The sequence below is a fragment of the Rhineura floridana genome, chromosome 8, assembly GCF_030035675.1.
Source record: "Rhineura floridana isolate rRhiFlo1 chromosome 8, rRhiFlo1.hap2, whole genome shotgun sequence".
In the NCBI taxonomy this organism is placed as follows: domain Eukaryota; kingdom Metazoa; phylum Chordata; class Lepidosauria; order Squamata; family Rhineuridae; genus Rhineura; species Rhineura floridana.
In genome coordinates this window covers 68,178,395-68,197,602 of record NC_084487.1, presented here as the reverse complement: position 1 = coordinate 68,197,602, position 19,208 = coordinate 68,178,395, and the positions used below count along the sequence as shown (strand labels likewise).

At 40.8% G+C, this 19,208-nt stretch overlaps 1 protein-coding gene and 1 long non-coding RNA gene across 4 annotated transcripts in view; one reads left to right on the top strand and one right to left on the bottom strand.

Annotated features, from left to right (window-relative positions):
• LOC133390655 (uncharacterized) overlaps positions 1-19,208 on the top strand; it is a 32,270-nt gene that overhangs the window by 9,612 nt on the left and 3,450 nt on the right. Inside the window, exon 2 of the long non-coding RNA XR_009764443.1 lies at positions 15,531-15,701. This is a non-coding gene — a long non-coding RNA (uncharacterized LOC133390655). The remainder of the gene's footprint in view (positions 1-15,530; positions 15,702-19,208) is intronic.
• Positions 14,658-19,208, bottom strand: part of E2F7 (E2F transcription factor 7) — a 29,893-nt gene continuing 25,342 nt past the window's right edge. For all 3 annotated transcript variants that reach the window (XM_061639690.1, XM_061639692.1, XM_061639689.1), the window contains one exon: positions 14,658-18,147. In XM_061639690.1, the coding sequence (XP_061495674.1) occupies positions 17,971-18,147 (177 nt within the window). In that variant the 3' untranslated portion in view covers positions 14,658-17,970. The remainder of the gene's footprint in view (positions 18,148-19,208) is intronic.

The following is a 19,208-nucleotide window of genomic DNA, read 5'->3' as shown; positions in this document are numbered from 1 at the left end:
GAGGCTGGAGAGAGAGATATAGAGAGGCTGGAGAGAGAGAGAGAGAGAGGCTGGCTGGAGAGAAAGAGAGACAGGCTGGAGAGAGAGAGAGAATTTCTTAGATCTTACTACCCCTGCCATTATCAGTAGCAAATCTCTGAGCTTTGCTTAAAGAAAGTTTCCAAACCTTGTTTTAATCTGAATGTTGAAATCACAGTTGGGAGGGTAAAATAACCAAACAGAAACTCCGATTTGTTCAAGCTTGACTACCAAACCTTTACATGGTGCTGTCCTTATAGTCATCCACAAGCCGTTAGTTTATGGAGGATCTACACAACTTTAAAATCTTCTCCTTGATGCTATGCCTGAACTGGACTCAATATAAAAAAATCCTGAGGATACTTCCCTTTCATCAGAAAAATGTGAAAAGGCAGACCAAGAAGTTAGAATTCTAGATCATGATGATGGAAGCAATCTACATTTGTACTGAATCCCTATTTTCTCTTTCGTTGTACCACTTCACTGTTCTTTGGTGACTGGGAGCTCTCTTGAGGCAAGAACAATGTGGTATGTATTTATCTATAAGGCAGCTCTCTTAATTTACAGAAGTAGAGCCAGACATTAGATACAGTATGCCATCATGTTAAGACCACCACTTCTACCTAAAGCAATGAACAATCTCCCCAAATTCCTTGTTTGATAAACATACTAAACAAAAAACCCACAGGAAATAGTTATGGAAAGGCTCATTCTTGCCATCTTTGCCTAGTTTCCAAGTGCAGGCAAAATAACATGCCTCTGCACATTATCCAGATTTAAAACTCTTAAGGCTGATCTGAAGCCTCTTTGTACTCCATTTATTTTCTCCTACAAAGCTTCACCTGCTCAAAAAATGTTATGCTCTTGGATTATACCTTCCCCTGCAAAAGCGTCATTAGGCCACATCCCATGCTTAGAAGTCTACACCTCAGTATTCAAACATCAGTTAAGGAAAAGTTGAGTTCTGTTCCTGGCTGCACCTGCAGTGTCTTTGTGCTATTTTAACTTACTTCAAGGCAGGTTCACCATAGACTCCAGACCTAATAAGAATCAGGAAGCACATGCTTCATATTCCACTGCATCATTCAATTTTTAATTAAATTTTGACATAACGGTACATTGCCTCTGCAAACTATCCCTGTAATCTAAAGAGAGGTGGCCTGACTTAGAAAACCAAACGCAATCTCTTTGTACAGTTCATCCAGTCCCTATTAAGAAAGAATACGGAGAAAGTACAGACCCAGAAATACTTCACATTTAATAAGGACTGGAAAGATTAGAAAACAGAGAAAATAAAATGTGTGCACACAAGCTAAAAATTGGGAAACTGGAAAATTGCAGGGTAATTTCCATTGGGAGTGGTATTCCACATTCCTCAAACAGGGAACATAATAATACTGTATCAAGGGAAAGAAAAAGGGATTTAGTGATGTCAACAAATTGAGACCTTCCAGTATATTTTGCCCATATCCACTGCTGTAGAAAGCTTGAATACTGTTTTATAAAGCATGGAAATACATCTGTACCTTCTTGATTCCCCCCAACTCATTCTCTTTCCATCACCTTCTGTAGATGTGACTTTTGCACTAAGTCATTCAGTGGCAAAAGAGCATTTGGCCTTTCCTATTCAGAGCAGCAACAGATGTAATGCTAACCCAAGGCATATACGCAGTCATCTGTAGTAACAACTTCAGAACATACTTGTCCCTTACTTGCCCATGCTGCAGATAGGCAATTACAGAACCAGCATGGTAAATTTTTTTATAAGCACCAGAGAGCCAGTGTGATGTAGTGGTTAGAGTAGTAGACTATAGACCAGTGTTCAAACCCCCACTCAGCCGTGAAGCTCACTAGGTGTTCTTGAGTCAGTCCATGTATGCCACCCTGAACTCCTTGGAGGAAAGGCAAAATACAAATGTAGTAAATAAATAGAAAAAGAATTGGGTAGAGTTCCCATCCAAGTAGCAGTGTTCAAGAAAATAGGTCTTCAGTCAGCAAAAATTCCTCCCTAGGATTCTACATTTGGGTTCCTCTGTCTCTAAATTATTGCTTCTATTTTTTCCTACACATCCCAAGTTGCTTTCCCAACTCTGTGACAAGAAACAATGTTTTCCAAATTCTGCTCCCCTCCCAAAAAAATCTGAAACATGTTGAGCAAAAACCCAGGTGAGCACTCAAGATGCAAACTGCCCATTGCAATGATATAGCTGGGTGCACAACTAACATCACTTTACTGTATGTTGCACTGAGCCACAGGATGGGATGGGATGGGATGTCATGTCTCTTACTCTTCTAGCATTAAACAGCAAGAAACTTTCATCATTAGAAGACAGGGTGTCATATATGCAACATGGCTTGCATCACCAAATTCTGATTATTAAATTCTGACCAATTCCTCCACTACTCCAACAAAATCGCCATGCAGTATCAGAACAATGATGCATCTGATTCAGAACTTTCTCTTTCGATAGTTGCCAGCCAGAAGACACAACGAGAATTTTTCAAGCATGACATGATGATCTCTTTCCCCTAGGTTCCTTTATGCCTGGTAGTCAGATGTACTGTATCATCTCTAAAAATATGGAGATTTCACTTCTGCCTAATGATGCTATTAGCCAACTATAAGTCTACCCTTATATCCTAGTAGACGTTATGTGACAATCACTTTCATAGGTTAATTACATATAAGCATAGAATGGAATCTCTCTTCATATTGTATGTGTGTGTTATGTGCCTTCAAGTGGATTACGACTTATGGCAACGCTATGAATCAGTGACCTCCAATAGCATCTGTCGTAAACCACCCTGTTCAGATCTTGCAAGTTCAGGTCTGTGGCTTCCTTTATGGAATCAATCCATCTCTTGTTTGGTCTTCCTCTTTTTCTACTCCCTTCTGTTTTTCCCAGTATTATTGTCTTTTCTAATGAATCATGCCTTCTCATTATGTGTCCAAAGTATATGTGTCCAAAGTCAGAGGAAGGCAATGGTAAACCACCTCTGAATACCTCTTACCATGAAAACCCTATTCATAGGGTCACCATAAGTCTGGATCGACTTGAAGGCATTCCATTTCCATTTTCCATCCATACTCCCTAAGCTTGTGAGAAAGAATGACCTTGTCACTTCAGATGGACCTAGGAACACCATATTTTAGGTAAGATTTCTATTTTAATCTCTGATCAGAGAATTTTTTTTTGAATGGTATGCTCCAAGCAACTGTGGTTGATACAATGTATCACGTTTAATGACGTCACTAGGGCCCGCCCAGTGACGTCACTAGGGCCCGCCCTGTGACATCACTAGGGCCTGCCCCGTGACATCACTAGGGCCCGCCCCGTGATGTCACTAGGGCCCGCCCCCATTTTCTCAGGTTTTTGAATGGTCCCGACCTGGCAACCCTATCTACTTATGCTTTCAAAAATATTGTCAATTAATAAAGCATGCACTAGCAAATTATTGCGATTGGCATGAGACTTAGAATTGTGTGCTATCCAAAGCAGATGTGGCAAGATCACCCAGAAAGAAAGACCCAAACTCAGAAGGTTCTCTGCACTGCACTTAAAAAAAATATGCATGCTTAGTTTTCTAGCTTGTCACAGAAGCATTACTGCCATCATGTGGTGAGCCAAGACAAATTCTTTGAATGGGGAGTGGTACAACATAAATTGAACAGAACTCTTGGAAGATTCATGTCTTATTTGATGAAGTATCAAAATACTATTTTTTCTCCTGTGCCCAATATCTATAGTGCACACACAAAACATTCACTTCCTCAAAACCATGGAAATGTCATAGTTTCCTAATTCAGAGGCTTATCTTGTCAGGTACTAAACCTGCCAACGTTCATGTTTATAACTGAAGGCTAAACTAATATAAGAATTGTTAAGAAACTTTGCTCGAAGAAAATTTGATGCACTTCTTCCACAAGTCATATGTGCTCTTTACAAAAATTTCTTTTAGTATTATTTTGACTCATCCTATGCTGCTGGCATGGACCTGGTTTTCTGTTGATCTGTATACAGATATATGAAGTGAACCCAATTTGGAATTTCCCCTCTAAATTTTCAGTCTTACCAAGTAGCGTTTCCAGGTCTGTAGTTTTTGCCTGGAGACTCTAGATTTTTTGGGTCCTCTTCAGGTTTCCAGGTGAATCACCTCAATCTCTGGACTCTCAGTTTTCATTTTCTAAAAGAATTAAGTTTCTAGGTGGTCTGGTTCAAGAGATATACACCAGAACATCAGCCCCTCTGCCCGCAACTTCTGCTGAGCTCATAGCTGGCTGCTCTAACCACCCTTTCAGCTTTGTAGTCAATTTGTAAAGTTAGGGTTGTGATTGACAAGGGATTTGTCGACCTCCAGGCAATAGCTAGAACCTACTGCAAGTCCAGTAAATTGATGTTTTTTCCTGCTTGTCTGAAAATCTCATAAATTGAGTAAGTTTATAGCTTTCAGCAGTAGCAAAAGTCTCTTCTCTCTGTGTGCAGGAGATCTAAATGCCAATACAATGCATTATGCTTTTCTAATTATGAGGAGTCAAACAAGATTAAATTTTCCTGGGCTGTTGATGAGGGGAGTGTTTTGAAAACCTTCCCAATATGAAGCTTTAATCCTATACCCGCTTTTCTGGGAGTGAAACTGCAATGCTAATCGCACAAACTGGGAGTAAACCCCATTGAATTCATTAGGATTTAATTTTGAGTAGACATGGTTAGGATTATGCTGTAAATCAATGGAACTTTTGAGTGAACATAGCAAAGGATTGTGTTTGTGTTGTAAATCTTTCTCTCCCATGGCAATCCTATTTTTTAAAGCAATTAGGCAGGCCTTAGTTAAGTGTCGCTGTTTTTATTTGGTAGGAAAATGTTCTGCAGTGGCAAGCTGGTTTTGACTATATGGAGTATATGTATTTTACATCTACAGTGTGTGTGTGTATATGGAGTCTTTCCAACATCCCTTTGAGGTAGTGTTGCCAATTTATTTATTTAATTAATTGATTTATATCCTGCCCTTCCTCCCTGTAAGAACCCAGGGTGGCAAGTAGAAAACCAAGACAGCTCACAACAAGAAATAAATCCATTTAAACTCCAATACCCATAAAACAAGTATAGAACAGTTGCAAAACAGCTTAAAGAGGCATGATTCTGAATTTTGGGTTGGGTGAGTGACGTTCCTTATCATTTGAGGTTGTAGTTCTATGCATGCTGCCCTGTTTGAGTAAACCCCATTGAATACATTAGGACTTGCTTCTGAGTAAATATGCATAGGATTGCATTATAAATATCTTTATAGGTTGGATAAATAATAAACATCTTTGACAGTCATGCTTATATAAATATTTCTTCCAGAGCTTGGAAGTAACTCGTTATTTTTAACGAGTTACTTGTAATTCGTTACAATTTTAAATAACGAGTGGGTAATTCAATTAGATTGGGCAAGTAACGGAACGACTAGTAATTTCCCTACTTTTCAGCTGCAACTTTAACGTTTCCACGTTAGGTTGCACGTTACTTGGGGGCGGGAACAAGGGGAAGACAGCTCCTGGCTGTGATTGGTTAACACAAGACATGCGCCTCACACTGATTGGACCTCTGCGCACTCTCTCTCTCCCCTCGTGATCTGTGTTAGGATGCACGAGGGAAGAGGTGAATAGGCAGGGCCTGCTAGCATCTGAGAGGACAAAATGGAGGCCGGAGGAAAAAGCCAGGGCAAGGACAACGGAGGAGAAGGCAGCAGCAGAATGGCGAAAGCTGTGGAGGTGAGTGACGATGATTTGTGTATGTGTGTGTGTGCCCCCCCGCGGCACCGTTCTGCCCCCCCGCCCCCCGTGGCACCGTTCTGCCCCCCCACTGCCTCTCCTTGCCTCTGCCGCCCCCTCCATCAATCACAAGGCACTTCCGAAACTTCGGCCTACATCAGAGCTTGGAAAAGTTACTTTTTTGAACTACAACTCCCATCAGCCCTAGGCAACATGGCCACTGGATTAGGCTGATGGGAGCTGTAGTTCAAAAAAGTAACTTTTCCAAGCTCTTGCCTACTTCCTTCCCCCCCTTTTTGAACTCTCCCCCTTTTCCCATGCATACTTGTGTGCTGTATTTATCCAGACAGAGCACTCCTGCCTTTTAAAATGCCGGCTAGCTTTTTATTGTATATTTATTTGAACTCCATCTTTCTTTTTATTTGTATTTTTGTCCTGTTTAATCACAAGACTGAATTGTATGTGGGACAAAAACTGTCTCAGTAATAATAATAATAATAATTTTATTTATTTATTGTACTTTTAGACCGCCCTAATAATAAAAATAAAAAATCATTAGGCATATAATAAATGGCGTAAGGCTGATTTTTTTGTTCTTGGCAGAGATGAGGTGAGAAGTAGGGTCCTTGCAGCTCCTACTCTCAGTCCCCCAGCTCTCAAACTCATGTTCTGTGAGAAAGAGAGAGATTCCCAGTCCCAGAGAGAGATAGACTGTTGACAATCTCTGCTAATATCTATACAAATGTACATAACATCCATCACCTGAACTCACATGATCTAGAGTTACCTTAGATCTTGCAAGATTTGCAAATGAGAAGCAATAGGGTTTTATATTAGTTCTGATTGTCTATTGGGCTATCATAGGTTATATGTTTTTTCATTTTCTATGGCAAAAACTCCAACTTCAGTGGAATTTATGTGATGTGTTCTAATCATTTGAATTTGGCTAATGAATGCTTTATTCTTTCATCAGAACTTTAGCAGTAGTACTAAAATATTAATAAAAAAGAAAAGGGAAAGAAAAAATACTTTACATACATCATTCAGCTGTATTGCTAATTATAGATATGGATATAAAAGATAAACGGCATTTTGTCAAAAGTATTTTTGTCTACATTTTATACCTCATCCTTGGTTTTCCAAGCTTGGCATGGAATGCCTCTCATACAGAATTAATTTGAAATGCTGCATATTTATTATCATAATCATCATATTCAAAATAAAAAATATATGTACCGCCTTCAAGTTGATTCCAACTTATGGTGACCCTATGAATAGGGTTTTCATGAGGCTGAGAGGCAGTGACTGGCCCAAGGTCACCCAGTGAGCTTCATGGCTATGTGGGGATTTGAACCCTAGTCTCATTTTGTTCTCACAACAACCCTGTGAGATAGTAGGTTAGACTGGCCCAGGCAGGGTTATTCAGTGAGCAAAAATGATGCAAATAGGATCTCTTTTAATTGTGCTATCGACCTGCTTACTTCCACTCTGACTGGGGGATCTTGCAGCATGGGGAAGAGATGGGGGCACATCACAGCTGAAGTTCACCCATATAGGAGCATTATCTCTTGTTTATTACAGAGACGCCTGTTGCAGGTTTTGCTGCTGAGAGCAGCAGTCAGTTAGTGCGGCCACTTGAGTCACAGCTTGTTGATCCTGAGGGGGCAAAACTAGAAAGTGAGGTTCAGAAAGGAGGCCCTGTGCATGAGGAGGAGGAGGGCATGAAGCAGTGCCAGTTGCCCACAGCCACATCTGCAGAACAGCAAGTACCATGGTTTGGCTTTGAGAAAGCTTGTACATTTGTGAGCCAGAGTGGGAAAAATGTTGTTGTACGATGCAATTACTGCCTTCCAAGGATCAAAAATCTGATATCAGCTGTTCCTCCTCATCCAATGTGAAGAAACATTTTGAGGTAAGCCTTTGTCATGCTGGTCCTCAAAGAGTGTCCATTGTCTATTTATGTTTAAATTGTGAAGTTTCTCTTCCATTTTTTCTTGGATTCATGCTTTGTTCTTCTTCCTCAGAGGGCACACCCTGAGAAGCTGAGAGCAATTGAAGAAGCAATAAAGGCAAGGAGACGTGGCCTTCCTGAACCAATGCATGGCACCCCTCCTCCCAAAATGCTGAAGCAGCAGCAGACAACCCTTGAGAGGTGGGGATCTGGCAGGGAGCCTGTCACCCAGAGCAATCTCGACAGGAGAATCATTGATTTCATTGTAGAGGAGACATTACCACTTCAGACTGTGAACAAACCATCATTCATTAATCTGGTTCGCATTGGACTCCCCAAAGATCTCACCATCATATGTGCCAAGACTCTGAGAGACAGAATTGAGAAGAGAGCATGCCACATGAGAGAAACTCTTGCAAACCGAATGGGTGCTGTGGCATATATAGCAACCACTGCAGATTGTTGGACCAATGGCAAGAAGAGTTACTTTGGGGTAACAGCCCTCTGGATCAACCCAACTACCCTGAAACATGAGGTCGGGGCCTTGGCTTGTAAGCGTCTGAAGGGGCGCCATACATACGATGTCCTTTCAAAAGCACTGCATGATGTACATGTGCAGTACAGGATCCACAGCAAAGTTATGTGCACTACTACAGACAATGGCTCCAACTTTGTGAAAGCGTTCACAGTTTTCATGGCCAAAGAACCAGTGGAAGCTGCAGGCACCAGTGACGATGATGGTGATAACCAGGAGGAGGAGAAGGCTGAGGTGGAGTTTGTGCCTATTTGTGAGATCCTGGACACAGGACCTGAGGCAGAGGAAGAAGCTGCAGACTCAGGAGAGGATTTTGTTTTACCACCACACCAGAGATGTGCTAGCCACACCCTCAACCTTGTGGCAACACAAGACATAGAGGCCATGCTTTCTGACTCCTCCAAAAGTGGTCTTCTTGGTCCTTTCAAGAAACAGTTTCGTTCCTTGATGGGAAAGTGCAGCAAGTTGTGGTCCAAGCAGAACCAGTCAGCACAGATTGCTGAGTATATCCATGCGCAATGTGGTGTGTATCTGAAGGTATCGAATAAGACCAGGTGGAATTTCACCTTTGATGCGTTGAAGCAACTACATGAGCTCCTGTCAACTGTGCCACTAAAAATGCATGCCATAATGGACCGCTGCTCCTTGTCCAGGATCACAGCTGCTGAGATTGAAGTGGTACAGGAATACACAGAGATTGTGGAGCCACTAGCCCAGTCCCTAGATATCCTGCAACGGGAGAATGGCATGTTCATGGGGTATTTGCTACCAACGCTCTGCAATCTGGACCGCAAGTTAGAAGGACTGGAAAACAAACCTGAGAGGTACACATACTGTTTTCAGCTGCTGAGAGGTGTGCGCGAAGCCCTAAGAAAGCGGTTTGCAGCTATCTGGGAGGACAAGAGGCTTCTTCTGGCAGCCTGCCTACACCCTCGCTTCAAACTAGATTGGCTGGAATCGTGTCAGGCCACCACCCATACCAACAAGTAAGAACATTAGGGAAGCCCTTTGGGTGGATTACTCCAAGGGAAATGCTGTCTCAAGGGAGGCATCAGAGGGCTTAAGGTGGTAGGCAGGGGCTGGTCCTTTTCTTCCTGGGGCTCCTCATCACAACCTTGGGTTGCTGCAGGTAATCCTTAAGGGTCTGCTGTGCTGCCCCATGAGTGTGGTGACTTGGTCACCTTCCTACCTTCCATGTCATCATCCACAGGCTCAGGCTGGACCCTGAACCAGGGGACATGACAAGCATCAGGAAATGAAGAGCAGATGATGGTTTCCTAACATATATGTGTTAACATATCCTCTCTCTTTCTTAGATACACAATGGAAGCCTTGTTGAAAGCTGAAATAAAGATGGGTGTACTTAATGAGGACAGTGATCAGTCTTCAGATAAAGGCCAGGAAGGAGATGACTTAGAAGATGACTTCTTTAACTTTCTGCCCCAGGGCAAGAAGTCAGCAGTGGACACTGCTGAGGAGGAACTGGTGAGGTACCTGAGGTCTCCCAGCAGGGAAGTGTCATCACTGCATGGCTTTCCATGTGTGCTGCGGTGTTTTTTGCAGCACAACACAGGCATACCTTCAAGCGCCGCAGTACAACGCCTGTTCAGTACTGGTGGCAACGTAATGACTGTAAAAAGACATTCCTTGTCTGACATGCTCTTTGAGCATCTTGTTCTTTTGAGACATAACAGAAACATATTATAAAAGCATTTCAAGTGTAAAATTTGATTTCAAGAGTTGGGGTATCTTCATTGCTTGGGGGGATGTGAGATTCTGTTATGCCATTATGTTAATCTTATGGATAAATTTTTTTATTCTACTACCCCCTGTGTGTGTGTGTTTATTTTTAATATTGTTTTAGGCTTCTTAGATGTGCAGCAGCCAAGCCAGCACCTTGTAGTTTTTTAAAAAAAGTAACTGAAATGTAATTGTAGTGATTACTTTTGAGAAAAAGTAAAGTAATCAGTTACTTTCAGAGCAATTGCAATTGTAACGGTAATTACTACTTTTTTGGGCCAAGTAATTGTAACTGTAATTTATTACTTTTTAAAAGTAATCTTCCAAGCTCTGATTTCTTCATACTGTCCCAATAAGTATCTGATTTCACACTATGGTTGTGCATTATTATTTCCTCTACATTTTAAGTGTGCTCGTCTTCCTTGGGGTGGTCGTGGTTCCCCTCTGTTGTTTCAACCTGAAAGGAAGATTAGGCTAAACTTTATAGCTCATTTCCATTTAAAAAAATTAATTAAAAGCAGGCAAAGTTTATGAAGTAGATCCACACAATACATTTAAAGCACATTCAACTCGCATTTAAAGTGCATGACTTTCCCTAAACAATCCTGGAAAGTATAGTTTCCCCCTCACAGTTATAGACCCACTACCTTTAACAAGCTATAGTTCTCATGATTCTGAGGTGGGATTCATATGCTTCAAATGTGTGTTGAATGTGCTTTAAATGAACGGTGTGGACCTGCCCAAAGTATGCTGTGCATTCATTAGTGAACTGAAAAGAACAATTTTAAAATATATATTTTTATTTTATTTATTTATTTATTTATTTATTTATTAGTTTTATATACCGCCCGACTAGCAATAGCTCTCTGGGTGGTGAACAACAGAAATACAATAAAATCACACAATATAATACAACAAAGCATATAAAAAACAATCTAAGAACAGTTACAACGCATTTAAAACTAAATAACTTAAATTAAAATGCCTCAGAGAAGAGGTTTTAACTTGGCGCCGAAAGGATAACAATGTCGGCGCCAAGCGCACCTCCTCGGGGAGACTATTCCACAATTTGGGGGCCACCACTGAGAAGGCCCTAGATCTTGTCACCACCCTCCGGGCCTCCCTATAAGTCAGAACCCGGAGGAGGGCCTTCGTAGTAGACCGTAGTGTACGGGTCGGTTCATATCGGGAGAGGCGTTCCAACAGGTATCGTGGTCCCGCACCGTATAAGGCTTTATAGGTTAATACCAACACTTTGAATCTGGCCCGGAAGCATATTGGCAACCAGGGGAAGGGCTGTAGCTCAGTGTTAGGGCATATGCTTTGCATGCAAAGGTCCAAAATTCAATCTCTGGAAAAGACGATTGCCTGGGATCCTGGAGAGCCAATGCTAGTCCATGTCATCAGTACTCAGCTAGATGGTACCCAATGGCCTGGGTAGGTTGTGAGGCGTCCTTCCCTGGCTCTCCCTGTCAGGTTCCTACCTGCTCGTGGTTACTGCCTGTCTCTAGGCACCACCAGGGACTCCACCAGTCCGGACTGTCCTTTATTTTTATTTTTTCTCTCCCCGCTCTAGCACAGATCTCAACAGATCCACCTGCTAGGCAACCACCAGTCACGTCCTAATACTAGTATTCCCAGAGACTCTGAATACTGGTATTGTTATTCTCTTCACCGCTGCCACCATTTGTTACAGTTCCCCTTCAGCCTTGGTCATTACCTTACCCTCCCTTCTGGTCTGTGAAACCCCAGTCAAGGATCAGGCCTTTGGTAAACTAAATTAAGTATTTATTAAAGATAACAAAGCTAACAAGATTAACAAGATTTCTTCTTAAAGCACATAAGCATATGGTTTTACTCAATACTAATCCGAACACCACCTCCCTCCTTCTCCACTCTCTCCTGTCAAACAACTCTCTAAACCCCACCAAGCAACCCACTCAGTTCTCTTCTCCCCCCCGATTCCACTCTCACTCTTCCTTTTATACGTTCAGCCATTTTAAACACTCAGCCAATCATCTAGCATTCTACTGCCCATTCACTCCCCCTCCTCTTTCACTACTTACCATATATCTTCTAAACAACCAACACTTACCATATATACATTAATATAGGAACATCACATAGGTATAAGGCAGATTCCTTTGTTCCTAGAAGTGGAAAGAGACCCAAGGGCCACAATGTATTTTATTTACAACATTTATATACCATTGCCATTTTACCAACATTTATATTTTTTTGTAAAAAACCTCAAAGCAGTCTACAGAAAGAATTGAAACAATAAAATTATTGGCAAAAACAGTTAGACAGGTATTTAAAAACATTCAAAAATAATAAAACCAACAATGAGTTAAAAACACATAAAAACACAATAGTGTCTGTATGCCTGGGTAGGCTTGCCTAAACAAAAATGTTTTTTAGCAGGTGTTGAAAAGGGTACAATGAAGGCATCTGCCTAATATCAATAGGCAAGAAGTTCCAAAGCGTAGGTGTTGCCATGCTAAAAGACTGATTTCTTACAAGAGCAGAACAAGTACTATGTGGCACCCATAACATGGAAAATACACCTTGAACTTGGCTTGGTAACAAATCAGCAACCAATGCAGATTTCAGAGCAGAGGTATTATGTGCTGATAGGATCTCACTCATGTCAGCAATCGTGCCACAGCATTCTGCACTAACTGCAGCCTGAGTCAGGTTGTGCTGCATGGGGATTTCTGTGACCTTGGCTGACTGGCTGCCAGGGTTTTTTTTGTTTTAGGGACCCTGACTGGTTGTGGGATGCTGAGTTTTCTGTCTTACTCATAAGAATCTTGTTGTGGTTGGCATGATATTGCATTTAGGAAATCATCACTGTCTTTTTTATTTTTGTTTGCATTCCATTTACCTTTAACCTCACTCCCTTACATCCATGGAAGCAACAGTGGTTCCATGTGTTCAGTTCAACCCCCTGATGATGCACGTTGTTGTTTGTATGATTTATCTCTTGCCCAATAGTGGTAAAAGAGAGCTGTAAAAATGTGGCTGCAATTGCTGTTGTTCCCAAGCTATTGCCTGTGAAGGTAGACCAAATCATGTGTTTTCTCTGTCAATTATTACTCACTGGAATTGTGTTTGCTGTCAAAGTGAGTTTATAGCAGTCCACATGGTAGATAGAAAAGGGTAGAGAATCTTCTTACTCTTACTCATTTCTTAAACCTCTTTCTGAAGTGAAGGGTCAAGTCTGTAAGGAAGTTTGGAGCAGCCATGTTAAGAGGCAAGAGTAGGGCATTCCAGGCAGGGTGTTGCCAACCCTGCTTGGATATGGATATCATTGCAGAGGATCCCTAGTCAAGCTTTACCAACAACACAATCCAAACCATATCTACTGAGAAGTCCTGTTGAGTTCTATGTGTTTAGAATTGCAGCCTTCAGGGGCATCCATCCTGAGTGCTCCCATCTAACATCTCCACACTAGGCTCCTTTCTTCCTACAGTGGCCTTCTGGTGACTGGCCTGGCCTGAGAGCACTTAAACCCTTCTTGCCAGAAGCAAGTAGGCTAGATTAAATGGTTCCCTAAAGAGGTGAGAAGGAATGATACCCTCACTTCAGTTGGACCTGGGTACACCATCTTTTAGCTAAGATTTTTATCTTAATTTCCAATCAGAGAAATGTTTTTGTTCTAATTGTATGCTCGAAGCAACTGTGGTTGATTCTTAATATATCATGCTTAATGACATCGCTAGGGCCTGCCCCTGAAATCTCAGGGTTTGGGATGCTCCTGAGCTGGCAACCCTAATACCAAGCAATCCACTCATGGTTGCATGACAGAATCTACATTTTCTTCTAGCCAGAGAATGAATAGCTATTGTGAGCCTGGACCCTCTTATATTTGTCAGACACAAATGCAACAAGGAAGTTTATTTAAAGCAAGCTTTTCAGATGTAGTCTGGTTTCTAAGATTTCCTTAGAAGATATGGGAGCATCTAGAAGCTCATGGCAGTCTTCAGATCTGATAGTCTAATTATAGTTGTTTTAATTAAGCATGTCTTGTAGGTGGTTTCAGAGTCATGTTAATGGCCACATGGGTCACCCATAACTATGCACATTACTAAACATCATGGATTTCCAAGTGCTGTGCTAAAGGAAACATAGGAAAACCATGATTGGACATGTCCTTTCTTTTTTAAAGGAATACAGGGGCACATGTTGGACTTGAGCTATAGTATTGGGGGCAGGCTGGGCTTTTAAATTCTTCACCACATACTGTTTTAAGGGCCTAAATTCAGTAGATGGCATAGCAGAGCCAATTTGGCCCCTCCACCTTCTGGGTCTGTAGCAATACGACTGACCAGAGGTCAGGTGAACAGTGGCACCCCATACTGCCTCAGTTGCTGTTTGCTCTTGTGGAGAAAATATAAGGGAAGATTACAATTTTAAGTCAGGGAAGTGGCATGGGGTTCAGAGCTAAACCTCCCCCCCTCCCCAAACTGTGGCTGCAGTCAAAAATGGATTTTGCTGCTTTTCATAAAGGGAAATCTCAACTTGCACTGCATCTTATTTGGCACAGATGCATGGGGACACTGATGAACTGTGGCTGGCAGCTCTGGAACAAACAAAAAGAAGCAACCACTTTTACTTTTGGCTGTATGTTTATTTTACAAAGATTAGTTCTCTAATTTAAAGTATAAAAATGCCCCCCAATAGTGTGTGCTCTTAATAGTTTTATACGCAGAGTGTAGCAAAGAACTTAAAACAGGAGGAAAGTAATTTCTAAGATCCACAAGCAATTGAGAAGTTAATACCAAGATAATGAACTAGCAGTGCAATGTTATAAACATGAAGCAGCTTTACATTACCAAAAACAATACAGCTTTTTAAATACAGAAATAGCACCTTTTATAAAAGGAATTGAGAAATGTAAACGTGGTAGGTAGATTCAAGTATAAATTACACACACACACTTCCCCCTGCAAACAGGTTAGTACCATAGTAATGAAGGTTTCACAAGCCCTGAAATCCTGCACAATTTAGTGCATGAGCACTTGCATTAGTGCAAACAATATGCTTCCCTCCATTGAAGCAGTTTTGTCATAGGTTCTCTGAAATGGGGGTTGCAGGTAGACAACCACTTCAGGTCCTGCTTCCACCAACCTCTGCAGCTTTACACTCCTGTTTCTATTTACAACCAGTCTTCAGGCTCAGTAGCAAGCCATGCTCTGCCACACTATCAGTTTGATTAGCACATCTGATTCTGCTCTCACTAGCTATATATGGGTCTCACTTTATGCTGGTGCACAGAAAATTAGAATCTAACTCTCCAGCTGATTCTCCAGTTCATGTAACCTGAGTATCTTCAGCCTCAGTCTTGTCCCCTCACTCTGAATATGCAGCAGAGATAACAGCAAGCCTAGCACAAGCTACACTGTCTGTCCTAAATTTCCAGCTTGAGGATAAAATGCCCAACTGTAATTCACTTTCCCCCAAACAAGGATGGCTGTTACAGGTCCAACTTTTGTCGGCAGTGGTTCACAGATGTTCATGTCTTACAGATACCCTTTCTTGCTCAAAAGAGTTCTGTGAAGCTGGATGTTCAAACAAGTATGCTAAGAAGAAGTTGTGCCAATGGAAGGAATCAATTACATCGCCTCTTATTTTTTGTTTCGGGACCAACACAGCAGAAAGAGACCCAAGAAAGCAAGTATTGACTACTGAATATATAGGTATATGGATCATGAAAAACAGAGACATACTGTCTTTTTATGTTTTAGAAACATGAGTTTTATATCAGTCTTGATCATTGAGAGCCACCCTTTTCTTTCTATATATGTTATATATGGAGGAGGGAAGACTAAGCGCAGGCACATCAGATGATATTTCTGTTAAGAGAAACAGTATGCTTTGGGTCAAAACTGGTACCAACTTGGGCTAACCGAGAAGAGGTAAACATGCTAGTAAGTCAAGCACCTGCTGCAATTATACTTAGCAACAGTTGTGTTACTAACAGATTTCATTTCACCTGGATAAACTTTAATGTGGGTGTATAAAACAAGGTATCGGGTAAAAGTCATGAAAACATGCAAATTCTGTAGTGTAAAGTTTTTTTTAAAAAAAAAACAAACAAAACCAACAGTAATTGGGTCCTCCTCCTTCATGCTTTTAAATCTCCTATTGTGATTTTAACTAGAGAGATTTAAGAAATACAACTTGTCCACTCTCCTTGTAAGGCTGTTACTGGTCTAATCTAACATAAAAACACTATATTCCTGAATTATTTTGAAGCTCCACTAAAATTACTCATACTTAATTTCCTTTTAGTAACATTTCATTATTCAAAATTAAATGAATAAAAAATCTTGATGCACAAAAACCATCATTTTTTCCCTAAACCTGGTGAAATGATAACACAGAAAACTTGTCTGAACTTAAGAAATGTACACCATGAATATAGTCATCCCTAGATAAAAAACAGCCAGTATTACTTGATTAGAAACTAAAAAATAACATGATGAATTTTCTTTTAAAATCAGGACATGTGCCACTTCAGTCTATTAAACTGGTGAAAGAAATGCAAAGTATTTATTACCTAATAAATTTGTAAAATGTTAACCAGTTGCCAATAGCAAGAGTTTGGATACTCTAAATTGACTTGTATCCTCTGCTCTTCCTTCCTTCAAGTAATAAAGGGCAGGCCATACATGAATTTCAACTCCTTTCACTGATCAGTCCATAACTTTCCCATTTCTATACTAGGTTACAGATCCTCCATTTCTTATTGTCATGCATCCAATTTGAGCCCAGTAGCCGCTCATGCCATAAACACTGTGCTCAAAGTATTATCCTAAGGGAAATTATATGTTAATCGGGTAACTCAAAAAAGGCTACGTCATAGGCAAATCAGTCGAACTAGTAATGATTTCTTGCAAGTTGCAGAGCCAGAGACAGAATTACAGAATGGGCACTCTCTATGTAGTGCCATATTTTTATTTATTTATTATTTATTTATTTAATTAAGCTTATATACCGCCCGACTAGCAACAGCTCTCTAAATGGAATCCAGGCTCAGTTATAAAATATAGAGGATTGTGGCTGCAATCATATATACACTAACCTGGGAGTAAATCTCATTGAATTCAGTGGGGCATACTTCCAAGTAGACATGTACAGGATTGCATTGTGTAGCCATATATTTAAACTAGGGATGAATTCCTACCATCTGCATTTCAGAGACTCATAATTCTTGAAGCAACCTGTTAAGTCACTACAGTGTTGGGGACAAAGTTTTGTGCCAATGAATAATTAACATGTTCATTTCACACAGAAACAAGGACACAGAAAAACTACAAAGTTCACTAATACAAACCCCACTGAAAAAGTAAAACTTCACAGTTATTTTGGTCTTAAGGTATTTCCCAGGAATACATTCATTCATACTGTAGGGTTATTAGACTTTTGCTTTAACAAGTGCAGGGAAAAATTGTACATTAATCACATTCAAGTACTCCACAAAAGTCTATTGTTCTGAAGTTGCAATACTCCCAACATTCTAGCAAAGAAGCATCAGCTTCTACACTAATTCACTTAGAGGTCCCCCACTGGCCCACCTCATTTACTTAGGCACAATAGAGTATTTGTAAAGAGTATTTTCCCTATGTAAGTGCTAGGCAGCTCCCCCAGTTTGGACTTTGGAGCAGATGCTGGTAAATCTGTTCACATAACCCATCCCAAATAAGATTTCTTAAAGCCCCCAAATAGAATTTGATGCTCCCTTGTATCGGCATGTGCATAATTTGAATTCTAACTGGTATTAACATTACACAACTGGGGTGATTCACAAGGAGGAAAGTTAATACAGTAGTGGGTAAATGCACAGTGGGCAAGTGCGCCTGTGGAACAACATTTTAAAATATTTTCTTTTTTATGTAATAACTGATTATTTCTGTGAAAAGTGTAAGGCTCTATTCCAAGCTGCCCACACTGCTGTGAGCTGGATTAGTCAGGGCTGCTGGTAGAGATCTCTAATCTTCTTTGAACAGAACTTGCCATTCTGCTCTGGCTGCCTTCATTTTTTCTCCACGCAACAGAATCTTCAAGGCTGCCAGGTGTCTTGAAAAATACTTCTTGGGGAGTAGGACGCATGTTCTTAGGAGTCAGTGGGGCTGAAGAAGACTATTAGTAAAAAGAGATAAAGCAGTTCAGTAGCAGTTTTCTATCAAATCAGTTCTTCCCCTAGCTAAGGGAACCTGTGATCCTCTGGATATTGCTGGTCTACCTCCCATCATCCTGGAGCATTGGCCATTCTGACTGAGGCTGCAGGAGATGACAGTCCAGCAACATCTGGATGGCTATAGGTTCCTCACCCCTGCCCTCACTAAAGAACTTTACAATTGCAAGAATTCTCATACCTATATAAAAGAATGGAATGCTGACTACTGAAACTTGATAGAATTGTAATTTCATTCTGGGGCCCCAAGACAACACAGGCAAGGCTGCTTATATACTTGCACATTAAGATTAATTAATGGTTAATTAACAGCTATGGTCTGAAGGCACATAAGGCCAGCTCCCTGCTGAAGCTAAGCAGGGTCAGGTCTGGTCAGTGCCTGGATGGGAGACCGCTTGGGAACCATATGTAAGCCGCCTTAGGTTTCTATCATGAAAATAAAGCCGGGGTATAAATGTAATAAATAAATCAATAAATTTGCAGCGACAATGCTGATTACCTGTCCAGAAAGGAACCAAAGACAATAAATTTACTTATTTAGAGATGAACGGATCAGTGCAACCTTGTATTAATAGCACTCAAGCTTATCCAAATATCTAATTATCTCAGCATTTAGGATATTCCTGCTATTCCAGCCAAAAATCCCCAAAGCTGTACTCGGCTCATAGTCGTTCCAGAGAAGGAAGATTTGTGTTTACCTTTCAAGCACATGATCAGTTGTGTATTATTAAATTTGTTAATCCTAGCTACATGGTTGATTATTGGGGGAAAGGGCTCCTTCCAGTTGAAGGGCTTCCTTTTAACTTCAATGCAGTGGTAGCACAAACAGCTATACACAAAGCAACAGATGCTGTACTGCTGCCTCCTCCATTGAAATGATTGTGGAGCCTTTGTGTGTACCAAGTCCATATATGGGCTGCAGGATGCCTCGAGCTCTTTATAACAGTGAATGACTTCAGTGGAACAACATGTATCATCATTTACAACATCATTTACAAAGAAGCAT